Source organism: Astatotilapia calliptera, chromosome 17, assembly GCF_964374335.1.
Source record: "Astatotilapia calliptera chromosome 17, fAstCal68.1, whole genome shotgun sequence".
Classification (NCBI taxonomy): Eukaryota; Metazoa; Chordata; class Actinopteri; order Cichliformes; family Cichlidae; genus Astatotilapia; species Astatotilapia calliptera.
The window spans coordinates 39,363,767-39,387,330 of NC_137438.1; the positions used below are offsets into that span (position 1 = coordinate 39,363,767).

Here is a 23,564-nt window from a genome sequence, read left to right on the forward strand (position 1 = left end):
AGTGAACTAGAACTGTGTCACCACGTGATCCAGCTCCATTATTTGTCTTATCTGACAATGTAAATGTACTGAACAGTAGTAATGAACACATGCACACATTCATATTTAGTTTCGCAGCTGTGACACTTTGCAGGATTGGCCACAGTAGTGCTGAATTATCACAAATAACAGGATTTTTACGCAAACTGTGCTCATGCGTCTCATCAGCTGGATAAAAGGGCGGAGGTTATCTGCACACAGTGTCTTTACCACGTGGTCACTGTTAGCTATCGTGGGTCCAAATTGAATTGTGATACTAAAACTTTTACAATATCACAAATATTCGATTCTTTTTTCTTCTAAAGGATAAAATCACTTTTCCATTAACTTAACAAAACATTACATTTTTAAATCAGCACATAAAGCAGGGGCTGCACCAGAGACCTCACGGTTCTGCTCACAGCACAGACTGTTGTGTTGCCCGAACCATTAACATCGTCTCCGTTCACTGAACCGGCACGAACGACGTCAAGAGCGTGAAAGCGAAGCTGCTAAACGGCGTTCAGCCATCTTTATTTCATCTGCACCTGCGCAGTTCCTGCTGCGACAGGCCAAAAGGTCCACGCAGCCTCCCGGGTTATTGATCGGCCTCCGCCAATAACTGTCCCTCCCTACAGCCGCATTTCCTCAATAGATGGTCAATGCATCACGAGCATTATGAGCCGGCCTGCTGCTTGTCCTTTTAACCCTGCGGCCTGCGATGACCGTCACGTGAACTTTACTCGAACCCTTGCAGCGGGTCACGCAGCGGTCAAGGATCGGACACACGGGGAGGGGGGGACAACAGTACTTAATGACTTTATTAATAATATGATTTGAACATAAAAATAACATTAAAATAACATGTTTCGTCCTCGTTGACAACTTGCATCATACGGCCACATGGTGGCGTTGTAATGCCAAGCTTGTTATTTTCCTTTTTTGTTTTTTCAAAAATACCAAAATTGTTCTTCAGCCATCCAGTTCATTTGTTCTTCCCGCCATTCGTCGCTTCGACCTCGTACATGGATTCAGACGCCGCCCTCCCCCCTCCCTCGCCCCGCCCCTTTAAAAGAAAAATAATCAAACCCTTTATAAATACAGGCAACCCTGCCCCCTTGTCACAGACACATTATGACAACCACTGACACAGGAAACACCCCGTCTGCACATGCCCCTCCCTCCCGCCCCGCCCACCTCCACACATTATCAATGAACCATTTTCTCTGTTTTTTTTTTGTTTGTTTTTTTGCTTTTTCCTCATCCTCTAAAGATCCACACAGTAGATAATCTACCTTTGCTGTATTAAACACATATTATATATAATATAGACTCAGCTGAAATGCTCCACTCTCACAGCCCTGTGCACAGAGTTGCAAAGGGAAGGGACAGCTGGGGGGTTTCTCCCATCTATCTCCCATTCCCTTCTATAATGTTCCTCAACATTAACGATAATCACTCAGGCTTGTCATCTTTACTGCTTGCTGCAAGTTGCAGTTCATTAAAGCACATCTTCTGAGACAGATATTAATATTTAAGACAGTTTTCAGTGTTTTATGCAGATCCAAGCCAGAGAGGGGTTCAAACATTTAAACAAATAACAAACCAGGAAAAATGAATAGCACTTTAACTTCCAGAGCATCTCCTCCCACTTTGCAACTCTTGTTTCTCTATGTTGTGTTTCCTCAGGCTCAAGTTGTCCTAACGTAATAAAATGAAGATGACAGTCTACGTTTGGGCGCGCACATTTACGAACGTGCAGAAAACCCAAACTGGACACGACAGAAAAACAAACCGTTTTTCTTCTGCTGAACCAAAGTGTGGACTCCTCACGTCCCGCCTTGTGGTCCAGTTATTTGTACTCGGGGCAGAGGGTGAAAGTTTAGCTCATCCAGCAGTTTTGTTTTGTTTGTTTTTCACCCGCCCGCCCAAACACGTGCTTCTCGGTGTTCAGCTGTCATCAGAATCATGATACAAAACAAAAAAACTAATTTTTACAGGGAACATCCCCAACATCTTATGCCTAAAACAGATCGACAGGCATGTTTGTGAATAATAGCGAGAACACATGCCAAAATAAAAGACAATTAAATAAGAAACAAATGGTTGGCAAACAAAACAAACTCAATTCATATTGTATTGCATGTAAATATTGTATAAAATCCTTAAAAATACAGTTTAGGTAACTACTTAAGTACTGAAGTCATCACAGCCAAAAGTGCAGAGGTCCATAAATAAAACGTTGACTGTGGGTACATAGTGGGGCTTCTCCCACTTAACTCACTGTCTCCGCCATGACCACAAGGGACCGAATGAGCGCCCGGTCAAAGGTCAGAGTTCATGAACTAGGACTTCCAAGTTCCCACATCGGTGCACAGAGGACAGAGAGGAAAGTTGTTTGTTGGAAATTCTCTCCCATCGCTGACAAACACGCAGGCAAGATGCACTATCGTCACTCACACGGCTGCAAAATTCACTCTCGGGCCTGAAGTTCTGCTGACAGAGGCACACCTCGGGAAAAATGAAGGTGGCGCAGAGGGAGGAAGAAGGGAGGGGCGGGAGGGGGGGCTACTGCAGGGCACATGAGGCGGCGTTGATGCCGGTTTTGATTTTGAGACATCGTCCGTGTTCGTGAGGCGTCTACGGTAAGGGCAGAGGGAGTGCGGCGCCGAGCCAGGCAGGCAACAGAAGGAGAGAGCGAAGTATTAAAGCTATCGGAACGTCAGGGCAGAAGCACAGGAAAAGGAAAAAGCGAGGAAGGAGATCAGTGGGCTGGTGTCTGAGAGAGCGTGAAGCCTAAAGGGGGCCACAAAAACCAACATCGAGGCCCCAAATAAGTCCAGACTCGTTTGGGCCTCACAAAACTGGCTCCTGAATGTGTCAAGCAGACGTTTGTTCAGATTACGCAACAGGAAGCTACTCACGATCGAGAGTAGTGTCATTAATGTTCGATAAAACTGAAGATCCCGTTAGGGGGAACTTCTGCAGCAGCGTTATAGATATATAGAGCATAGACAGAGTCTGAGAAAACATAAAAACAAGTAAACGATATACAGTAAATACAAAGACTGTAAAGAGAAAACAATCAAACACTAGGAGCTAAAAATAAGAGTAGATATTACAGTGGACTCTATTACACAGAGTGAAGAAAGCGACATTTGTGCTTCTCTGGTGTGTTATGATCTTTTTACAGTACGGTTTGATGCAAAGAAAACTATTGCATACAAATGATTGGCCTTTAGTCCACCGCAGGAGGAGAAGGCGGAGCTTCTCCGACCTGGTGGGATGGTGTCTGTTAAATGCGGTCACACTAAACACGCCAGGATAGTTTTTGCCAATTCAATTAGAGTTAAATTGTTCAAATCACTGTGCAAAGTACTCTCAACCACACAAAAGCTCATCGTCGTTTACAGCAGTCGACCTCCATCATTCAACACCATTTCAGTGCGTCGACGTGCTTTCCGATGAACTTTTAAAGCGGGCGTTACTGATGATTGTCACTTCTGACTTTGTTCAAGTACTCTGTTGACTAGGTCCTGATCATTAATGCATAAATCACCACGGCTAGCACGCTTACCGGAGCTGAAGTAGGCTCACAAACACCAAAGATCTGGCTCGAAGCACCGCAGAGCAACGGGGAAGAAAATGAAAACCGCTCAACATAAACTTACATTATAATTAGATCAGATTATTGAAAGCCTTTAATATCAATATTGGCTTTAAAATAAACAAACTAAATACAGTCTAGTCTCTAATATCACTACCTCTGGGATAAACTATTTTTTAACATGTCTTAAATGTTTGAGATGTTGAGCGCATAAAGCCAATATGTTGATCACCATCATTTTTAAAGAGAATGAGCCACGCAGCGTACAGTCACTGATCCGATTAGTTAGAAGAAGCCAGCTTTGTGAGACCATCAGTCCGATTCCTGATGTAAAGACCAGCGTCTTTATTTTCTTGCATTCACATCTATTAGCGATGCCGTTCAAGTGCCTGGCGACTTGATATCGGACGCTTGGCTGTTAGCTGGTACGCTTAACGCTGCTTGAAGGAGGAGCCTATTGAACAGCACGCACTGGAAGGAACTACCACGCGTTAAAACACCTAATTCCAAAACTGGCCAACAAAATCTTGGCCGCCTTCTGAAAATTCCCAGAGGGCTCGATGAGTGGAAATCGATAAAAAGGGGCGACAGCCTACAGAGACACTGGAGAGAAGCAGGGATGGAAGCTATTAGGAAAATACTGGATAGTCAGGCATTCCAATTAATACTAGTTTCCCCAAGGGGAGGAGGGGGCTGGGGTGGGGTTCAATCTGTGTGGGCATGCCTAACAGAGTGCACCCCCTCCCCACTCACACACACATATACACACTGCAAGTCGCAGGAAAAAGGCACTAGAGTGGGGCTGTTTCTAGCCGTAGAAAAGTAAAAGCGATATACATTCATAGCTCACAGGTTTCTGGGAATAAATACACAAAATGCACTTGTAGAAAAATAAAATGTAAAAAAGCGTGGCCCCTATTTTATTTTATTTTTTAATTTTTGGAATCAGGGAGACAAGTATGGCTACTTTTTCACGGCTTTTTAAACCCCCCCTCCCCCCATTTCTCCCCACCTTACTGTGCCCGACCCAACGCTTAAAAGGCAATTCAGGAGTGACCCTCCGCTGCTCCGGCTGCGAGCAGTCGAGCCCTTTCATGCACGCCGATATGGGAAGAAGGGAGGAGGTGGACGAGGGGGGGGTGAAGTGGAGGGATGGAGCGAAGGGAGGGGTCGCTGTTGGTAGGAGGTCAAGGCTCAGCTTTCAGTGCGAGGAAGGAGAGGGGGAACTGAGGAGAACGCTTTCAGATGTTCAGACGACAGAAAGCTCAGTCACGCACACATACAGCACACGTCTCAGTGTCTTCATGTACAGTGTTCAAAGCTGGAAGGACCCGGGAGGCAAACATGTGCGTGAATCTCGGTACCGCTTTGCTTTAAAGCCTCACGCTGAGCATTCGCGAGCACTGCAAATACTCAACAACTGGTTTATAACACACTATAATTACATATGAGGTTTCACACCCGCTGTTCAGATAGACGATGAGTATAATTCATTAAGAAAATGCCATGAACGGGACTATGTTACTCTGAAACGCATTTCTATTTTAAAAAAAGTGAAATATAACAGTGGTTGTCTAGTGTATGATCCTTTTCTCCTACAGGACGCCGCCTTTGTTAGTAGCTTAGAGTCGGGACTAAAAGGCTTTCTGGCTTTTATTTACAGGAGTTTCTAAGACGCGTGCGCCATCTTTTACTGCCACAGAGGGGAATGAATGAACTCAAGTGAAAGACCAGTCCCCAAATCTTTACTGCAGAGACCCAAACCGGGCTTAGAAAAACAAGTGGCAAAGAGCTGTCACACGTAATGAGCACAATTATCAGACCGGACCTCTCCGGTGCGCAGCGTTCTTCTAAAACGTTCTCGTCGTGTCAGATCGCGTGCAAACAGAGCAGCTAACGCTCTGGTGCGTCCGCCGCGACTGAGCCGGCATCACACCTGCAACCCTTGCCCAAACCACGTTAGTAGTATTTTCAGTAAGTGAATCTTTTACTGCTCTGAGTAACGTGTGAGAGGAAAACAAGAGAAGAAGAAAATGAAAGCTCGTCATTTTGCTCCTAAAACTGCTTCATGCATGAAAACCTCTTAAAACAAGAAGAACTAAAAAGTCTTTATGGGCTTTAACTCCTAAACTCTGATCAATATGATAACACGAGGAAACACGCATCTGCTTACAACTACATTATAGTGTGTCACAATCCATTTGTTTGAGGTTTATGTGCCTATTAATGTTAAACAGGTGGCTAATAAAGTAAAGTGCTACCTTAATTCTTTATATGTTGGTGTATGCTCGGGGGAAGAATCAAACTGGCTGTTTGTGTTCAAGCAAACAGAGAGAAGTCAGTGACCACAAAGACAACATCTCCCCTTAAACCTCAGCAGTGCTCGGACACACACACACACACACACACACACACACACACACACACACACACACACACACACACACACACACACACACACACACACACACACACACACACACACACCTCAAGAGTATGTCGAGAGAGAAATGAGCTCCAGCTGACAACGGGGGTGGGGGGGAAGAATCGGAGTGTTCTGCCGAGTAAGGAGTGTGCATGTAGAGGAGGAAGAGGAGGAGGGGGAAGTATTAGGTTTGCAGAGGCGGGAGCAATGAGGGTGCAGGAGGGTGGAGGAGGGGTTGTGGGGTGAATTCCACACCACTGCACGGACTCGAGACGAGAGATGGGTAGTGAAAATCCTGACTGCAGACGGAGTTCTGCCGCTCCGGCGTCTCCTTCCACGCCTCCCGCTGCTCCTCCTCCAGTTCTCTCCCCGGCGTCGAGCGTAGGTGGTGGAGTTGTGTCTTCGTGTGTGCTTGTTCGAAGGTTCAGTCAGTCCCACGAAAGAGCTGCGACAGATCCAGCTACCCGTCTCCTCTCGAAAGAGCAGACGCAGCGACGAGGCCGCCTCCGCCATCCGCGGGCCGGCTTCCACTTCCTGTCACGTGGTCGCCTCCAGGTAGCTCTGTAGTTTGCGGACGGTGGACTCGTCCAGTGAAAAGAGGTCAAAGTCAAAGGTGGTGTTGGTCACATTGAAATGGCCCGTCTCCTCGATCAGGTTGACGATCTGAGAGAGAGGAAGATCAGTTAACGTCACGGCAACCGTTAGCACCGTACGCTCACAGAATCAGAGCATCACAGGGTGATTTAGCTTTGGCACGAACACACACCTGCTGCAGGACGTTACGCTCCCTTAATGCCATCAGTCTGCGGTGGAGGTCCACCAGTTCTTCTGTGTAGGCCTGCTCCATGGGACAGGAGGGAAAAGAGGAGAGAATAAAGTCCAAGGAGTTTAAAAATAATAATAATGATAATAAAGTGTTTAAGAGTCTTCCTACTCTGTCAGCACAAAATTGTGACTCTAGAGAGATTTTTCTTCTACATCGGGGAGATAAAGGACACATGCATGACATACACGAGACGAACATCTGGGAAAACTGGGAACTCCAAACTGATTCAGAGACTAGACGCATCAGTTCTGTCGTTATCAACCGATCAGTATGTTCCATCTTAGCTTTGTGGTAATCGATCCCAGCAGGAGGTAACAGCAGGAACAAAGAATCTCTTCTGCTTTTAGACGTTTAGTCTAAATGAGGTGCTGATGGGGGTTCAGTCACCACCTCAGCCAATAAATCTTCACGGGGGAATCTATAAAGGGTCGCATGTGTTCTCCAGATTTTGGGGGCTTTTAAATGCAGCATTTGCAGGTTTTAGACTCTCATACTTCACGGAGCAACATCTGGAAGATCTGGTCCCAAATCTTCAGCGGTGTAAGAAGCACAAAGATACAGCAGCCGGGGCAATAAATAAATAACTACCATCATGAGAAAAACACGAGTCTGATCAACATCGTGAAGTTAGTAACTCAAAGAGACAAAAACAATAATCTGTTGGTGCTGGACATGGATTTCTCTTTGACTGACACCATAACATGTTTAGAGGGACTGAAGTTTTGGACTCTTCCAACAAAATAAAGATCAGTTTACCAAACGCTACTTAAACATGACTTTAATCAACGAAGAAAGAAGAAAGATGTGTTTATAGGTTCAAAGGCCAGAGTCAGTCTGCATAGCTGGATGAATTTACTGGTCATTACTGCATCTTGAATCCATTAATGTGGCCCCCGAACGCTGTCTGAAAGCCTCGTGTGTGTGTGAGGTTTAGGCATAAAAAGTTTGATTTACCCTTCCTACCTTGTCGTATCCCTTCTTCATCACCTTCTCCGAGCGAAACGAGGAATCTGGGCTTTTTCGGACAGACACCTGCAGTTCAGAGACAACAGAAAAATGTAAAAGATGGTAAGAGAGGGGGGGGGGGGGGGGGGGGCATACTGATAGAGAGGCAGTGATGAGACCACCTGCAAAAAAGGAGCAGGAATGCAAGTGCGAGCCAGGTGAATGGCTACAGACCGCTTTAAGCATCACCCTTAAACACACGGCCTGAATTATGGTCTACATCTATACTAAACTCACACATACAGAATGAAATCCCCAGAAAAGCAATAAACTCACAGCTTGTACTGCAAACCGCTCGTCCCACAGTGAGTGCGAACCAAACACACGACACAAGTAATGAGATTATTCTAATGAGACGACTCGTTAATAAAGTGTGCAGCAGAGTGAGGTCTGTGACTCACTTTGTTATTGGAGGAGCTGTGTTTCTGTGGGGGCGGGGCGGGGTCTCGACTGGGGCGGTGGGAGCCGTCGCTGCTGTCGCTCTCGCTGTCCAGGCTGAGTCTGACAGGGGTACAGGGCGAGGTCAGAGGTCAATGACATGCACACAGGCCTCGCACTGTCCATTGTAAGCAGAGTTAACCCTCGAGTAGAATTTGCCTTCTAACAACAAGAGAAAGTTAGGTGGGCAGACAGGTCTAGATATGACAGCCTGTTATTAGACTACGGTAACGCTTTTTGCACATGTAGCTACTCAGCACAACTATAAAAAGGGAAAAATGATCAGTTAATACGCTCCAACTTTGACTTGTTTGATGCATATTGTGCAGCTTATATTCTCCCGTAGACACAGTGCATATTCACCGCTTTATTTCTCCTTTTTTACAGGATAAAAATACTTTAAAAAGAATTAAAAAGCCCAAAACATTAGTATTTGTTTAATGGAATTGAAACATCAAGCATTAACATACATACCATGACTTTCCCACTAGCGTGTCATACATGTAAGCTGACTGATAATGACTTCTTCACTGATGTGCATGTTTCTGTCACTAATTTCTGTGTAGGAAAGCGTGACAGTGCAAAGAGTGGATGTGTTTTGGGGGACTGACCGAGAGTCGCGGTTAGGCGGGTTGGTTTTGATGGGCGTTTCTTCCTCTGAGGTGGAGTCATCATCATCGGACTCTTCAGACTGGATCTCCTCCACCATGGATCGCAGGGGGCCTGAGCGACGAGTCACACAAACCATCATCTTCCATCATTCTCAGCACCCAAAATTTGTATAAGGTCTAAATTTGCTCATTAAATGAAATAATCGTATCTAATGAAATTCTATTTTTATGTGAAATGGGTCGTAGTTGACAGAACCGTACCTTGTCCTTGTTTCTGTCCCGGCTCAAAGTCAGAGTCTGAACTGGAATCTGAACTGGAGCTTTGAGTGGAAGGACTGGAGGGAACCGACGGCTGTAAAGAGAAGGAGGAGAGATCAACGAGTCCATGAAGAGACAACAACGACACTCATGGGACCGAGTATCAGATGGGCTCACGATGTAATGATGCATTGTTTTTTCTTTTAAATGGACGGGTAAGACCTCAGTCTGTTCAAGAGAAACTAACGAATTTTTCACATCAAACATTTTCCCGTTTCAAAGCTTGACTGAAGCGACCGTCTCGTCCTCCTACCTCTGATTTTGACGATGCTTCATCCTCTGAATTCGACTCTTCTGAGTCTTGTAGTTTCTTGGCCTCTTTCAGTTCCTGCGTGTCGTTTTTGCTTGGGAACCAGCGACCCTTCTCCTTCGGAGGCTTCTTCTCAGCGTACGACTGGTTTGCTGCGGACGATACACGGGGGGAGGTTCCTGTGAAGGCCCCGCTGCCGGTGGGCCCCTTCGGCCCCTCGGAGCTGGCCTTCTTCTGCTTCTTAGCGCTCGGTTTGGGAGACTCCACCGTGGACGGTCGTTTCCCCGGTGCTTTGGGCTCCGGCGGCCCTCCGCCACCTCCTCCCCCGCCTCCTCCGCCGCTACCGGCCCCCCCTCCTTTCGGAGACATTCCCTCCATCTTTGAGTCCTTCAGTGTGATTTTAGGCTCCTTGAAGGCCGCCTTGGGGAGGACCTTTACTTCATCTTTCACTTTGATGTCTGACGGCTTTTTTGAAGACGAGGAAGAGGAAGGATCGCGGCCAGGCTTGCTGCTTCCGTCTCTATCGTTGTCTCCTTTTGAAGCAGCTTTGCTCTCAGAGTCCTTGCGTGGCCGCTCTCGGTGCTCCTTGGTTAACTTGTGTGGTTTGGGTCCTTTGCTGCTGCCTCCACTTCCTTCTTTGCTGGGTTCCTAGAGAGAGAAACAACATCATCATCATCATCATCATCGACTCTTCTCCTATTTGGCTCAAACCGCCACAAACAGAATATCAGCTCAGCTGCCTCGAGTACAAACGCACCGTGTCCTCCCAAGATTCCCAAATCAAGCCTTTCCAGTCTGGCATGTAATCACATTACATGTGACTGTCTCAGTAATTAGTAAACAGAATAACATCTGCCTAACAGCTGTATGAAGTTCACCATCGCTCAGAGCTGAATGAGGACATCCTCAGTTCCAGTCCCAGCATCTTGGTCTTTAATAGGCTCGAGATCTTAGCTGATTCTATTAGCTAGTTATAACTGTTAATAAGCAAGGCTATGTGGAGCTGCTGTGATGGGAATGTCGTTAGCGTCGCTGGAATCCGATTAGCGTGAAACGCACTGAAACGTATTGATGGTGCTGGACAAATGTGATACGTGATTTGTCGCAGCAGACGAAGCGTACGGAAAATCAACGATGGCTCCGTTTCTAGTGAGCTTCGGAAACAACATTAGCCGCCGCCCCCCACAACCTCCAACATTTCCAAGTTTGACTCGTGCAGCTCTGGACCACCTTTAGCAGGGTTTCTACTTGTTTAGGTTGCTCCCTGCAAGACCAATTGCAGATGGCGTTACCGTTGACGTCACACTTTTACACTGTACAGCAGTCTTCAGTAGAAGACTGTCGTGCACTGCAAAATCCTAACAATTCTCAGACCAAGTTTATTAATAATTTTATAGAGTAGGAAGCAAAGTATGAAGAGAGAGGAGGTGAGAGACACAGGTCTCAACAACCTCAACAGTGCTGCGTATCGTCAGGTGCTGCTGAAATACTTAGTGGGCACTGGGCGCGCCAAGCAGAGCGAGTTCATGGGATCATTGGTCAAGCCATCGGTTTTAAGGTGATAATTTTCAGGTTTCTTTCAAACTTCTGACCCCACATAAGTTCATCACTACTGAGTGGTGAAGGAAAAACCAGTCCGAGTGCAACAAGCTGACATTTCTGTCTGATCTCAACAAATAACCGAAAAGGTGTATAAGTGACTCTGATCAGCAGATACTAACCAATTCCTGAGTTTGTGCCAAACGTGAATAATTTTCCTCAAAGAGCTGCTGAGACATCGGTCGTGAGAATGGGGCAGAAAAACACATCGTCAACCCCGAAGCATATTTCCTCAGCCACAGCTGTCACTGGCACGGAGGCATAAAAATGCAAATGTGCAAACAAACGCGCCACAGAGTCACCAGAGCGGCTTTTAATAGAGCTGTGGCAGGCAGCGCCCACTTATCAGCAAACAGTTTTACAGCTTTTTCAAAGTGACACTATTAAAGTTGATGCACACATTAGAGCTTTTATCATACTGTTAAAAAACTGGAGAAAAAGTGCGTCTTCGGAGACTTCCTGCGCCGAGTTTTTCCGTGTCAGCAGATGGACACAGCTGGATGAAACCATTCCAGCTCGAGCTGGTGCTCAGCAAACATCCACTCATGCCACGATAATCATGGGACTGATGAAACGTGCATTTCTATGTCGAAATAAAGACGGACATTCGTTTGCACGCGTGCCACAATGGTGAGGCTTTAACAAATGACTGCGTACGAGAAGAACACAGGGGCCTGTTATCGCTTTATCAGCTCCTTATTTTATCAAGAGAGAAGGAATAGACTTAGAAAGACAATCTCCTGCCCCACTTTTAAGAAAGACCGTACCAGGTCAGTTCTGTGCTGGCCTGTGAGCTGGCAGAGTAAACGTAAAGGGATCAGTTTCCCGTTTTCTTCTGATATCCCTCCTTTCCTGGCAGGCTGAGTAATTCTGCATACAGATGCTCAAAAACAGCTGGTAGTGATTAGAAGTCTGAGTCAGGCTGTTTTGAAGGCTGATTTAATGATTTTGTTAATGTCTTTTACCCAGACAGTGTGTGTGTTTTTAGAAAATGCAATCGTTGGAGTTGACCAATAAAGCCGATTATAAATTTAAGATGAATGAGAGAGGTGCAAAGAGAAAATAAAACGGTCTAGCGGGATCATTTCTTCACCAACCTTTGACACGTGAGAGGTCTTGGTCTTCTTGGGGTCTGAGAAGGCAGAGAGGGGGATGGTGGGGAGCATGGGGTAGTCTGGGCTTGGCCTTGACATGGCCTCCGCCCCCTCGGGGACCACCAACACCTGAAATTCAAAAAAGAGGCTTTAATAGGTGCAAGCTCTGAGAACTGAAGCAAAACACATGTTCATTTTCCCCGATAGATTTATAAGTGGGCTTTATATGTGAGTTTGGAAAGAAAATCAAACCGAATCAGTATAAAAGATAAGAAATGTATCATAGATGAATTTTATTTTATGTGCAAATAAAAATGTATTAAAGCATATACTGAGGAAGACGCGCTGCAGCAGCCGAGATACAGAAACAGCGAAAAGCAAAGCTGATAAAGACTGTCCTCACTTCCTGCAGCTCAAGTTTGATCAATTTCCAATGAACTGAGTGTTCATAGTGTGCAGCACCTTAAATGTACAGCTACTCTGGGCTCGGAGGTTAATGGCTACTACAGCATTTACACATCTACACCATGGAGTTACATTAACCTCCTAGGACAGGGGTGTCCAACTCCAGGCCTCGAGGGCCAGGGTCCTGCAGGTTTTAGATCTCACCCTGGGTCGACACACCTGAATCACATGATTAGTTCATTATCAGGCCTCTGGAGAACTTCAAGACATGTGGAGGAGGTCATTTAGACATTTAAATCAGCTGTGTTGGATCAAGGACACATCTAAAACCTGCAGGACTCCGGCCCTTGAGGCCTGGAGTTTGACACCACTGTCCTAGGACACAATTTTAAATATGCAGAAACAAAAATCAGGTAAATAAATAAAAAATAATCATGTAATTCTTTGTTTTTACATCCATCAGGTCTCAATCAGCCCAAACAGCAAAAAGAAATTAAAAATGCTATGAAAGAGTTCGGTTCTTAGGAGGTTAAAATGAATCTCTGACGTGAGGTCACCTAAACAGGATCACATTATTCAGCCAAATTAAAGATATTTTTAAACTGTATAAAAATCCCTTCATTAGCCAAAGGGGGAAACAGCAGGGACATAAGAGTCAAAAGCTATTTGATCAGTAACACTGCAGCATTTTCAAATTATAGAATTGATTTAAATAATGTAACAACGTAACAATTTACAGCATATGTGGATTATTTAAGTTTACACAAGGTTTTGATAAAAGTCACACTTTCTTATTTATCAGCTGCAGTGCTGACTAAACCGATTCAGCGTCCTCGTATTCACACAATCCCCTATTTAGCGTTCGGGCAAAGGAGTGTGTAACATCCCAGCAGCTCCCGATCTCTCTCACACACACACACACACAAAAAGAGCACAAAGAAGAAGAAACATACTTTTCAAAGTGAAATCTCAGGGTTTAATTCCTTCTAAGACCCCTTTTTAAAGTAAATCAATGCTTTTTAAGACTTTAAGTGATCTCCTCAATGCGGGTTATCTGCGGCTCTTAAAGGATTAAAATGGGAGTCGAGAACAGGAAAAAAAACACTTCGAGACAACAACTCCTCCCACGTTAACGCTAAAATACAGTGTGCCGCACTCGCTACTATTAGCGTCTGATATTCACTTTGATCAGCCATTTAGCTCTCAGTCAGTCAGCCTGGCTACGAGCCAAAGTGTCAGGCAGCCTCACCCCTCCAGCTTTGATCAGCTTTCTCCTGAATTCTTTGGTGGGGTTGTTGAAGGTGAGCTTCTCACAGCGCAGGTGGTTGACTGGTGGGTTGCCCTCCAAGTTAAGGAAAAGGTCGTAGTTGAAACACACTTTTTTGGGCTCCTCCTGAACAGGGAGAAGAATGAAGGTTTTAAAAGTCCTTACACAGCACGTGTGGCACTCAGTCATAGACATTTCACAACGCACAATAAAAGCTGAATGACTGCACCGTCAACCCGGAAAGTCAACAGAACAGAGACAATGCTGGAGCTGGAGCACTGATAAGAAACATTCCTGAGGGAAGCTGTACAGCGGCGGAGCGGAGCGACACAGGCACATGCATTAGGTCACTCTTCAAAGACTTTATAAAGTTTTTTAAGTAACCGCGATGATGGCTTAATGGTAGCTAATATTTACTTTCCTCTTCACTTTCCTTCAAGTCTTTTCTGGATCATCCTGACAGATTCGTCTCATTGTTTACAGAAGCTACTCGCACTTAAAAGGAGGATGTTGCAATTTTGGAAGCAGTTGAAAGGTTTAACATTACAAAGGACTACAGAAGATGATGGCACACTAATGTGCACAGGCCCTGTATCGTAATGCAAGCAGAGCGGTTCCTCCATCGTTCTTCTCAATGGCTGACATAAAGATGCCGGTGCTGTGACTAATAGAAACAACTGTTTCCACACCAGACGAGCCTTTCACTAACACAGGACTGCATACGAGCATTTCTCCTAAAGTGAAACGGATCCTATAACACGGCTTACCACAGGAGCGCACTCTGCTGCAACATCACTTTAAGGTGCTACAGATTTGAATCATTTAACATTCAGGTAATCGCATTACTTTAAAGTACAAGAGTAAGATATCTGCCCTTATGTCAAATTAAAAACCGACAGTTTCGAGTTACTATATCACAAATGGAGCCACAACAAACGCGATTCAATGCACCAGATGTCAGCACACCTTTCATTACTCTAGTTACTTTTTGCCTGCCTTTAAAGACATCGTTGCTTTTCCCTGTAAAATATTTTAAAAGTGTCAGCTAGCACACTCGGGTACTCTGAGAGCAGGCTCTGCATCGCCATCGGGGATATTCCTTCTTACGAGCTCCTGGAGGCCGAGAGTCATCCAGCCAGTGTTTTGGTACGTCTGCAGCAAATAATAATACCATCCATAAACGTCACCTTCCTAACGCCTTTGCACTTGTGCAGTCACCTGTAATCACACGCCCAGCCCACGCTTCAGTCAGAGTGCACACACTGTGGTTCTAGATATGACCGAACAAATTTATCTAGTGCTCCAAATATTCCCCGCATCTCTCTTCATGCAAAGGCTATTTTGGCAGTTTTTATGACATGTTGTTTATATGCAGGTCTTTTGCAAGTCGGATCTGTGCAAACTCTCAGAGTACCCATGATGCCATTTTAAGAGGACAGCCACCACAAATCTGATCTGATTAGCTGTCCTGAGGCTCTTTAATAGAACTATTGATTAAAAGCTTTCATCTCATGATGACTTCAAATCCTCCAGCAACACTTTGTCATGTGGAGCCATGATCTAGACGTGCAGAAAGACACGGCTAACAAGTCCAGAATGGCTCATCTTATAATCACGCGTGTGCAGCCGATCTAAGTGGAAATCACAGGCGTACTTAACTTAGTTTAATAAACTACAGGTTTGATAATTGCTTGCCAGTAATCACTGGTTACTCAGCTTTGGGGGGCTCTGCTTCCAGTCTAATCTTTCTAACGTCTACCTTAGATTTTCCATAAGAGGATAGAAAGTAGCCCAGCCTTTAATTAGTCAATTATGTGATCATTGAGAGCTGATACTTCTGATTTATAGTGTACATATTTTTCCACCAGAGGTTCTGAACCATCACTGCCTTTATACGGCCACAAGTAATTGCATTACTCCTGGTTTAGACGGTAACTTGATTACGTTCACATCAAGTAAAAGGGAAACCCAGTTTTCTCTATCAAGTTAAGGAGTTAACCAGATTAACATGAGTATTGCTGGAAAAGCCTGATTTCTCCTTATATGCTGCATTCCTGTGAGAGTGTAAAGGCAGCCTTAAGTCCCATTCAGACTGAGATGCATCTCTAAGGGAGGTGATTGTGTCGTTATTTGCAGCGGTCAGTGATTTTTTTACCTCCCCCCCAGTTTTCCTGCAGATCTCTGCAGAGCATCACAGATTTTTCTCTCTGCTTTTTCCTGTTTTAACCATTTTAGCTCAGCCACGTGTAAAAATGAACTTTTAGAAAAACTAACATTTTCTAATGCATTCAGGTATTCTCACCTTGTTCTTGAAGTAAACCTCAATAGGCATGAGGAAACCTGCGTAGCCCGACTCCTCCACTTTGTACGGAGGCTCCTTGCATACTGCAGAGAGACAAATATGTTTTTTAACCCCCAATAAAGAAAATAAATAATCCACCGACTGTAACAAACTCTGTCGAGGTCACAATATGCCCGGATATTTTCACATTACTTAATTTAAAGGGATGCAAAAACAAAACGGCGGCACAAACTAGTGAGAAGCATGCTTTTATTCTGATAGGATTGCGTGTTTTTAGCATTAAATGATAGTGGACTCATAATTGGCGTAAAGAGAAAATTACAACAATATTCCTACTGGGCTGTCACAGCGGTACAGTTTATCTTTGTGCTGCCTGCCCACACTCTGACCTCCAACAAACAACCTCATTTCAACATTTAGAAATCTGATCAATTTCTCACGTGTCATATGTAACAGGAAGAAATGTGTCATCTGTATAAAATCACAAAAAGGAGTGAAAAACAAAACTGTTTCCCTCTCAAAGATTCGGTGCCTTTTCTTTTAAATCACCGGCTGTTTTCACTGTGTGGGATTTTAAAATAAACTGGCAGAGAATGAAAATGTGTGGTTGTGTGAATGTTTACATGTCGTTATTGCTCTGTCCTACCTCTCTTGGGTTTGGGGAAGCTCTCGTGCAGGCGGAAGACAACCTTCTCTACAAAGTGCTGGATGTCACCAGTCTCTGGGCCTCGGACAAACACCATCCAGTCGTGGGTGAAGCCTTCTGATGTCACCTTCTTCCTTAGCTGAGCTCGGTGGCCCAACTCTAGTTTTACCTGCACAGTGCACTGAAAAGAGACAGAGTACTTTAAATACCAAGAATGAAGGCGTTCAATTCAGTTTTATTTACACAGCGCCAAATCACAACAACAGTCGCCTCAAGGCGCTTTATATTGTACAGTAGATCCTACAATAATAGATACAAAGAAAAACCCAACAATCATGTGACCACCTATGAGCAAGCACTTTGGCGACAGTGGGAAGGAAAAACTCCCTTTTAACAGGAAGAAACCTCCGGCAGAACCAGGTTCAGGGAGGGGCGGAGCCATCTGCTGTGATTGGTTTGGGTGAGAGAAGGAAGACGGGATAAAGGACAGGCTGTGGCATGGGAGCAAAACCATAATTTCAGGTATTGTAAAAAAAAAACAAAAAAAAAAAACACAGATTTAAGAGATTGAGAAACTCATACTGACATTTTGTCACGTAGAAGTGAGAAAAGCACAGAAAATTAATCCCTTGAGATTTTTATGGGACGAAAGCAACCTGAACTTTACTGGCTTCTGCCTACATTTCCAGGCAATACTGTCACTCAGGTCAGTTTTTATTCATCAGCCAAAGTCAAGGGGCTTTAAATCTATACAACACAGGACACAGACAGGATAAACCTCCTAGTTTGCAACCAACTAATAATCAGCACTTTATTTTCTATGCAACTTTCTTGTTTTCGGTTTTCGGAGTCAGCGAAAAGGTGAAAAAATAAATACATAAACGCTGAGCAGACATTTTCCATTGTCTTGTTAGAGGACTAACCATCTTTTGATTTGGACCTAACTCATTTAAGAAGCTTGTTAAATGTCATCTGTGCTGGAAAAGTGAGGCCAACTCAAATAATATCTGTCCGTCCATCCATATTTCTTAACCGCTGTCCAGTACGCCCTCGACAGTCTATTGCAGAGATAACAGACTCATAATCACACTTACATCTATTTCAGAATCACTGATTAACCAATCATGCATGTCTTTGGACTATGCAGGCACACGGGTACATGCTCCACACAGAAAGACCCCCAGCCGGCCGGGGGTTCAAACTCAGGAGGTGACAGCATTAAATGCACCACTATGTGACCCACAAATTAAAATTAATTTTAAAACAAATCTGCGGTAGTTTATCTGTTCTTATGAAGAAAGATCTGAGGATGAAAGGAACGCCCTTCTTTGCATTAGATCTGAGGCAGGGGGTTTCTAAGGATTGATATCACAGATTTATGATAAAGGAGAAGGTGCTTTTGGCAGCACCTTTATTTCTGAACGTATCACCACAGAGAGACATCTGCATGTGTGATTGGGCCTGATTTACACCGAATGACCTTCCTGATCCAGTCCTCCCATTTATCCAGGCTTGGGACAGGCACTAAGGTCGTGACCCCTGAGGCTGGGTTTGTGTAGCCTCCCAGACTCAAACCACACTTTTTTCACATGCAAGGTGAATGTGCTAACTGCTAAACTGCTCAATTAATGATTAAGAAGAAGAAAACAAAAACAGCTCACACAGTTTTAAGTTGGTTTGACATACTCAGATTTTTTTGCCTTTAACATCATTCAGTACTAGCTTACACTAAAGTACCCTGCTAGCAAATAAAGAGGAAATAAATACTAATGGAATAGTTCATTCATTTTTATATTTTACTAACAAATAGTTTAATAGCTTAATAAAACTCAGCATCACTGAACACAGCAAAGATTTTCAGTCAGTTTAACAACTACAGCCAGACTTTGTCGGCCATCTCTCCTCTGTGCTGTTCCCATGTTTCTGTAACATCATAATGAATCTCTGGGTTTCCGACACTTGGCTAAACAACAGCTTTTGCTTTGGGCCTGAAAACATTGCATCCAACTGCAAAACCATTAAATACGATTAAAACTGGAAATCTTTCATTTTTGGGGCGATGACGTCACCGTGACCTTTAAACAAACCCGCTTACCTTTACTTCAGTTGTTTTATAGAGTCGGCTATTAATCATAACAACTGTCTACAGATTTTAAGTCAATTATCAACTGCATTACAATCGATAATGACTGTAAGTCAAAGCCCTGTGCTATTGGCTGCATCCCGGTCCCTGGCAGTGACAAATTACAGCAGCAAAGACACCTTCCAAGCTGAGGTAGCTTATGAAATAAACATAAGCAAAGCCAGTTGTAAGATTAATCCACGGAGCAATTATTCATTGGGTCGCGATTCCACCTTGAACAAAACCTCTGAATCTCTCGAGTGTTAGGACTCGACACTCGAGTGGAAAGGGGCCGGACAGAAACAAAGCCGGACTCATGCAGGGACGCTCCCAGTGGAATGGGAGTGATTAGGTGCCCGAGCAGAACAATCTCAAAAGGTTTGTCCAGAAGAGGGTCGCGTTGTTGGGCCACAACTGTCTGCCAAGAACAATGACAGCAGCGGGCCACGCAAGTGACACAGCGCTGGTGGAGATAGAGCGCAGGAGGGGAAGCGAGGGGTGGAGGCGGGCGGGGGACAGAAAGGCACTTTATGTCCAGGGGAGGACTGAAGAATGTGGGGATTTGGCCCCTGCACCGAGGAGCTCGTGAGCTGGGACCGAGCGGGGGGATTAGAGGGGACAGGATTGAGATGAGCTGGTCTGGCACTCCCCAGCACGAACGCACACAAACACGCACACACAAACAGGCATGCACATACACCTCCCCGCCTGGCGCTCTGCCCGGCCATTCTGTGGCAGTAATGCCCTTAAACTCCAGACTCCACCACACCCACAGCGAGCTGCCATGGACTCCCTCCAATCATCAGTGCCCCCCCTCCCCCCGAGGAGCTGGTTTTAAAAAAAAAAATTTAAAAAAAAATCAGGGTTGTGATAAGCAAACATAAAAATCAGGATGACAACGAGCCAAAGAGGAAGATGCTGATTGTGCTTCAGAAACACACAAAAAAGAATGAGCGCTAAAATTAAGTGATTTCAGTAACAGGTAAAGTTTAAAAACATTTAAATATAAATAAAAACTAAAACAAGGGAATTTGAGGATTTCTTCATTCTCTGATATTATGATTGATCCTTTAGCAAAATGAAGAATCAGAGGAAAAAATCTCTTCTCACAATTTTTAAGCAGAAAAAAATTGACAGAAAAAAAGCAATTGGCTCCAGGAGTGCGTGCAATATAATAATAATGAAACGAATTAAGAGAACGAGACAGAGAACCCCGTCCCGAGGTAAGCAGTTAATTAGCTGATAGTCAGAAAATGAGTGCAAGTTTTTGATGACTAAAAAGATCAATCAAAACATTTTCGAGTCCATATCAATATTCTACCGTTTCACCTTCTGAATTGAGAAATATTTTCTCATTTGTTTTGACAATAAACTGAATATTTTTGTGGGGTGATGGCTGAACATTGCAAGTCATCTGACACCACTACCTTGATTATTAGACTGGATCATTTTCAGACTCATCATTTAAGAAAACAATCGGCCGATTTATTGATAACGCCGTAACACGATGAAACAAGAAGTGTACTCTTCCATTAAACACATTTTGTTGGTGCAGTTGCAGGAAAGTTTACAATTAACATCTATTTTTATTATCAGTTAGTTTATAGATTTATTTTCTTCAGTTGTTAATTGATAAATTAAGCTATTAAATCTCTGTCGTCTACACATTTCCAAATCTAAGGTGACATATTCAGATGTTCCTCTCTATGAGCAGTCCCAAACCAAATCAGAAGCAACGAAAATTTCACCACAACATTCAAGATGATTTTGAATATACAAAAAAAGAAGGAAAAAATTCCTCTAATATTTAAACAGTTTAAACTTTATGACAACAAGAAGCCAGAATTATGAAGACACGAAATGAACTCAACACTGGTGCAGATACACAGGAACCAGAGTGTCAAACAGTTTAGTTCTACTAAAATAAGCTGGGCAAACAGGCGTGTGGAGACACAGTTATTCAGCTAACTTCCATCAAAGCCAAAGCATGGGATAAAAAAAATAAATAACACAAAGCCACCGATATTGAAATGATGCGTGCATGCCCCCTCTCTCTTTCACTCACACAGTGCTTCAATTGAGGGGAAATACAAATTTTGGCAGACACACTGGCTCCCATGAAAACAATGAACTCCCAGCTGCCATGTAAATAACACCCCTCATGACCGTGTTAATCTCTTCCAGCAAATGAACGATTAAAATAAAAGTCAGAAAGTTTGCCTGAAAGGGGACGAACAAGCGCGCGACACCAGTTGTCTTGTGGGGATGCTGAACTCTTTCCCCGTACCGCACAATCTACGAGATAACGTGGATAGAGGTGAAACAGTTACTTGTACTGGAAAATGGTCAATCCCTGGGAGCCACAGGGGAGTCACAAATAGCCTATCTGCAGCACCCAAAGAAAACAAGTGAGCATTGGAAATAGGGTGTGCGAACGAGCGTGTGAGGATTATGAAAAGCTGCACGACCACTCATCCTGTCATCTCAACTGCAGCGTTCATGCCACAAAGATCAGAGCACGAGAGAAGAGAAAAAAAGAGGCTCCTTTGCTGTCCACACAGAAAGCTGTATGACTAATCAAGCTGCTATCCCGCTGCTAATGTCATGATGTTGGACTATGCAATAAATTGAATTCCCCATTTTTAGTCTAAACTTGATCCTTCTCTGAGTCTGAAAGAGCAATTTAAACCTAATGAGATCTAGTCCAACAACCTTGCAAATATATCTCAGTGTTCTGAAGTGCATTTGGATCAGTGAGGCCAGACATACTCACTACAAACACTTTTAGGAACAAAGCAACTCCGTTCAATGGGAACACACTACAAAATGACATCGGTGTGCCCTTGATCAAGGTAGAATTTGAATGTGTACACATGAAATGCCAGTGCGTGTGATATTTGTGTAAAGTGTTTGGAAAAGCTATTTGCAAATCTTGCCTATGTAACAAAGGTAACATGCGTAGCACAAGTACAGCTAGAGAAAGCATTTAACTTGTAGCAGGAGACTTCCTCTGGATGCACTAAAACTTCAAAGGGGCCAAAGCTGAGCGGAGACCCGTTCCAAGAAAGTGGCTGAGCCACTTTCCATGGGTGTGTGTGGCCTAGCCATCTGAAATAAGTCCTGAATAGCCTCGGGCATTTTGAGAGTAACCCATTCAGCAGCATCTACTTTACAGTTAGCAGATATGTAATTTGGTTTAGCCCCTTTTCTGTTTCTGTGAAATAAATTAGGTACCTTTTTATGGTGTCATAAATTTTAACTGCGCAAATTTATATGTGGATTGCACAAAATGTCGAGGCACGACACTGCAAGATCACAAAGTTCACAGACCAGCCTTTAAAATTATGTTTTATACTGAGGATTCTCTGCTTTATAATAAGCAGCAAATCTTTACTGGACTCAACATTTGCCACACATGGAGCCTGTCAGTTTTTCACCATGCCACACGAAGGTGATGACCATTAAACATTAACCAAGTGCTGGCAAATAATGCAGACACTGCATGATGTACGCAGATTGCTGGTTTTATTTGCTTTGTATGTTAAGGTTTCAGGCCGCTGGCACTGGAGACAACACCCGCCTCTCCAGGTTTCTCTCTCCCGGCGCCTTGTAGCGACTCCTTAGCTTTTAGCCAACGGCCGACACTGTCCTCATAGGTAGATTAGCTTAGCTCGGCGGTACAAAACCTCGACTTGAGACTGGTCTTCGTGCTGTTTAATGTTGTGCATGTGCTGTTTAAAGCCAGCAAAGCAGTAGCTGTAGCTCTCTTTGTGTGCCTGGCTGTGGCTAGAGCTATGCAGCGGTACTGACTGAATGGTGTAGTAGACTGAGCTCAGCTAGCGGTAAATACCGATGTATGAGTGCCCAGCTAGCATAGCTCCAGAGCCAAACAACTACGAGTTCATTAGCAGCAGGAGCATTTTTTTCTTCTGGCTAGCAGAACAGAGGATTCATTCCTGACCAGCCAGCGCTTAGCCTGCTGCCATTTACAGCCTGAAAAGTTCATATAGCATCGGGAGACACAAAAGCCACTCTACCTGGTTCTCCATGTTTCTCTGGCCTCAGTGAATGATGGATATATTTACAGCGGCGTTAGTGGAGCTTCTACCCAGCCTCGTCTACTCATTGTGTGTCTATCCTTCTGCCCAAAGCGGAAGGCAGACGGCTCCCTCCCCTCGCAGACGGCATCTGGCAGGCTACCAAAACAGAAAGCTCTCTCAGCCAATAGGAGAACGGCAAATGGAAGCGCTCTTGAAAGGAGCCAACCAGCGATCGCCAAAGGCGGGCCAGTCCCCGAGCTGCAAATACAATTAAAGCATTTTCTGGTGGTTCTCTGGAGTGACAGCGAGCTTGTCCCAATGGCTACAGCTCTGTTTCAATTGTAAAATGCACAGCATGCTAATTGATTAATCGGGGTTCGATCGTATTGGGTTTCAGATTTTACCCATTTCTCTTCCTGTCCTAAACGCAAAATCGATGGCACTAACAATCAGCCTAATCTTACTCTTACAATCCTCTTATATTTACAAATTTAAAAAATGTCTTTCTTTGCCTGCCCTGTAAAAACTGCCCTATTAAAAACTACAGCTTCATATCTAACCCACTGGAAAGTCAGTAAACACAGACACACA

At 44.2% G+C, this 23,564-nt stretch overlaps 1 protein-coding gene across 2 annotated transcripts; it reads right to left on the minus strand.

Moving 5' to 3' along the window:
• Positions 1 to 5,900: 5,900 nt before the first annotated feature.
• On the minus strand, positions 5,901 to 23,117 carry mllt1a (MLLT1 super elongation complex subunit a). Of its 2 annotated transcripts, none has more exons than XM_026146382.2 (12): positions 22,971 to 23,117; positions 16,812 to 16,992; positions 16,166 to 16,248; positions 13,846 to 13,989; positions 12,195 to 12,320; positions 9,502 to 10,146; positions 9,192 to 9,282; positions 8,931 to 9,042; positions 8,283 to 8,382; positions 7,840 to 7,908; positions 6,817 to 6,888; positions 5,901 to 6,713 (listed from the first exon to the last, which is right to left on the minus strand). In XM_026146382.2, exons 1-12 carry the CDS (start codon positions 22,980 to 22,982, stop codon positions 6,588 to 6,590), a joined length of 1,761 nt encoding a protein of 586 aa, XP_026002167.1. In that variant the 5' UTR covers positions 22,983 to 23,117; the 3' UTR covers positions 5,901 to 6,587. The 2 variants fall into 2 exon arrangements, with proteins under 2 accessions (XP_026002167.1, XP_026002166.1); XM_026146381.2 differs by having other exon boundaries at positions 6,244 to 6,713; positions 7,831 to 7,908.
• Positions 23,118 to 23,564: the final 447 nt, after the last annotated feature.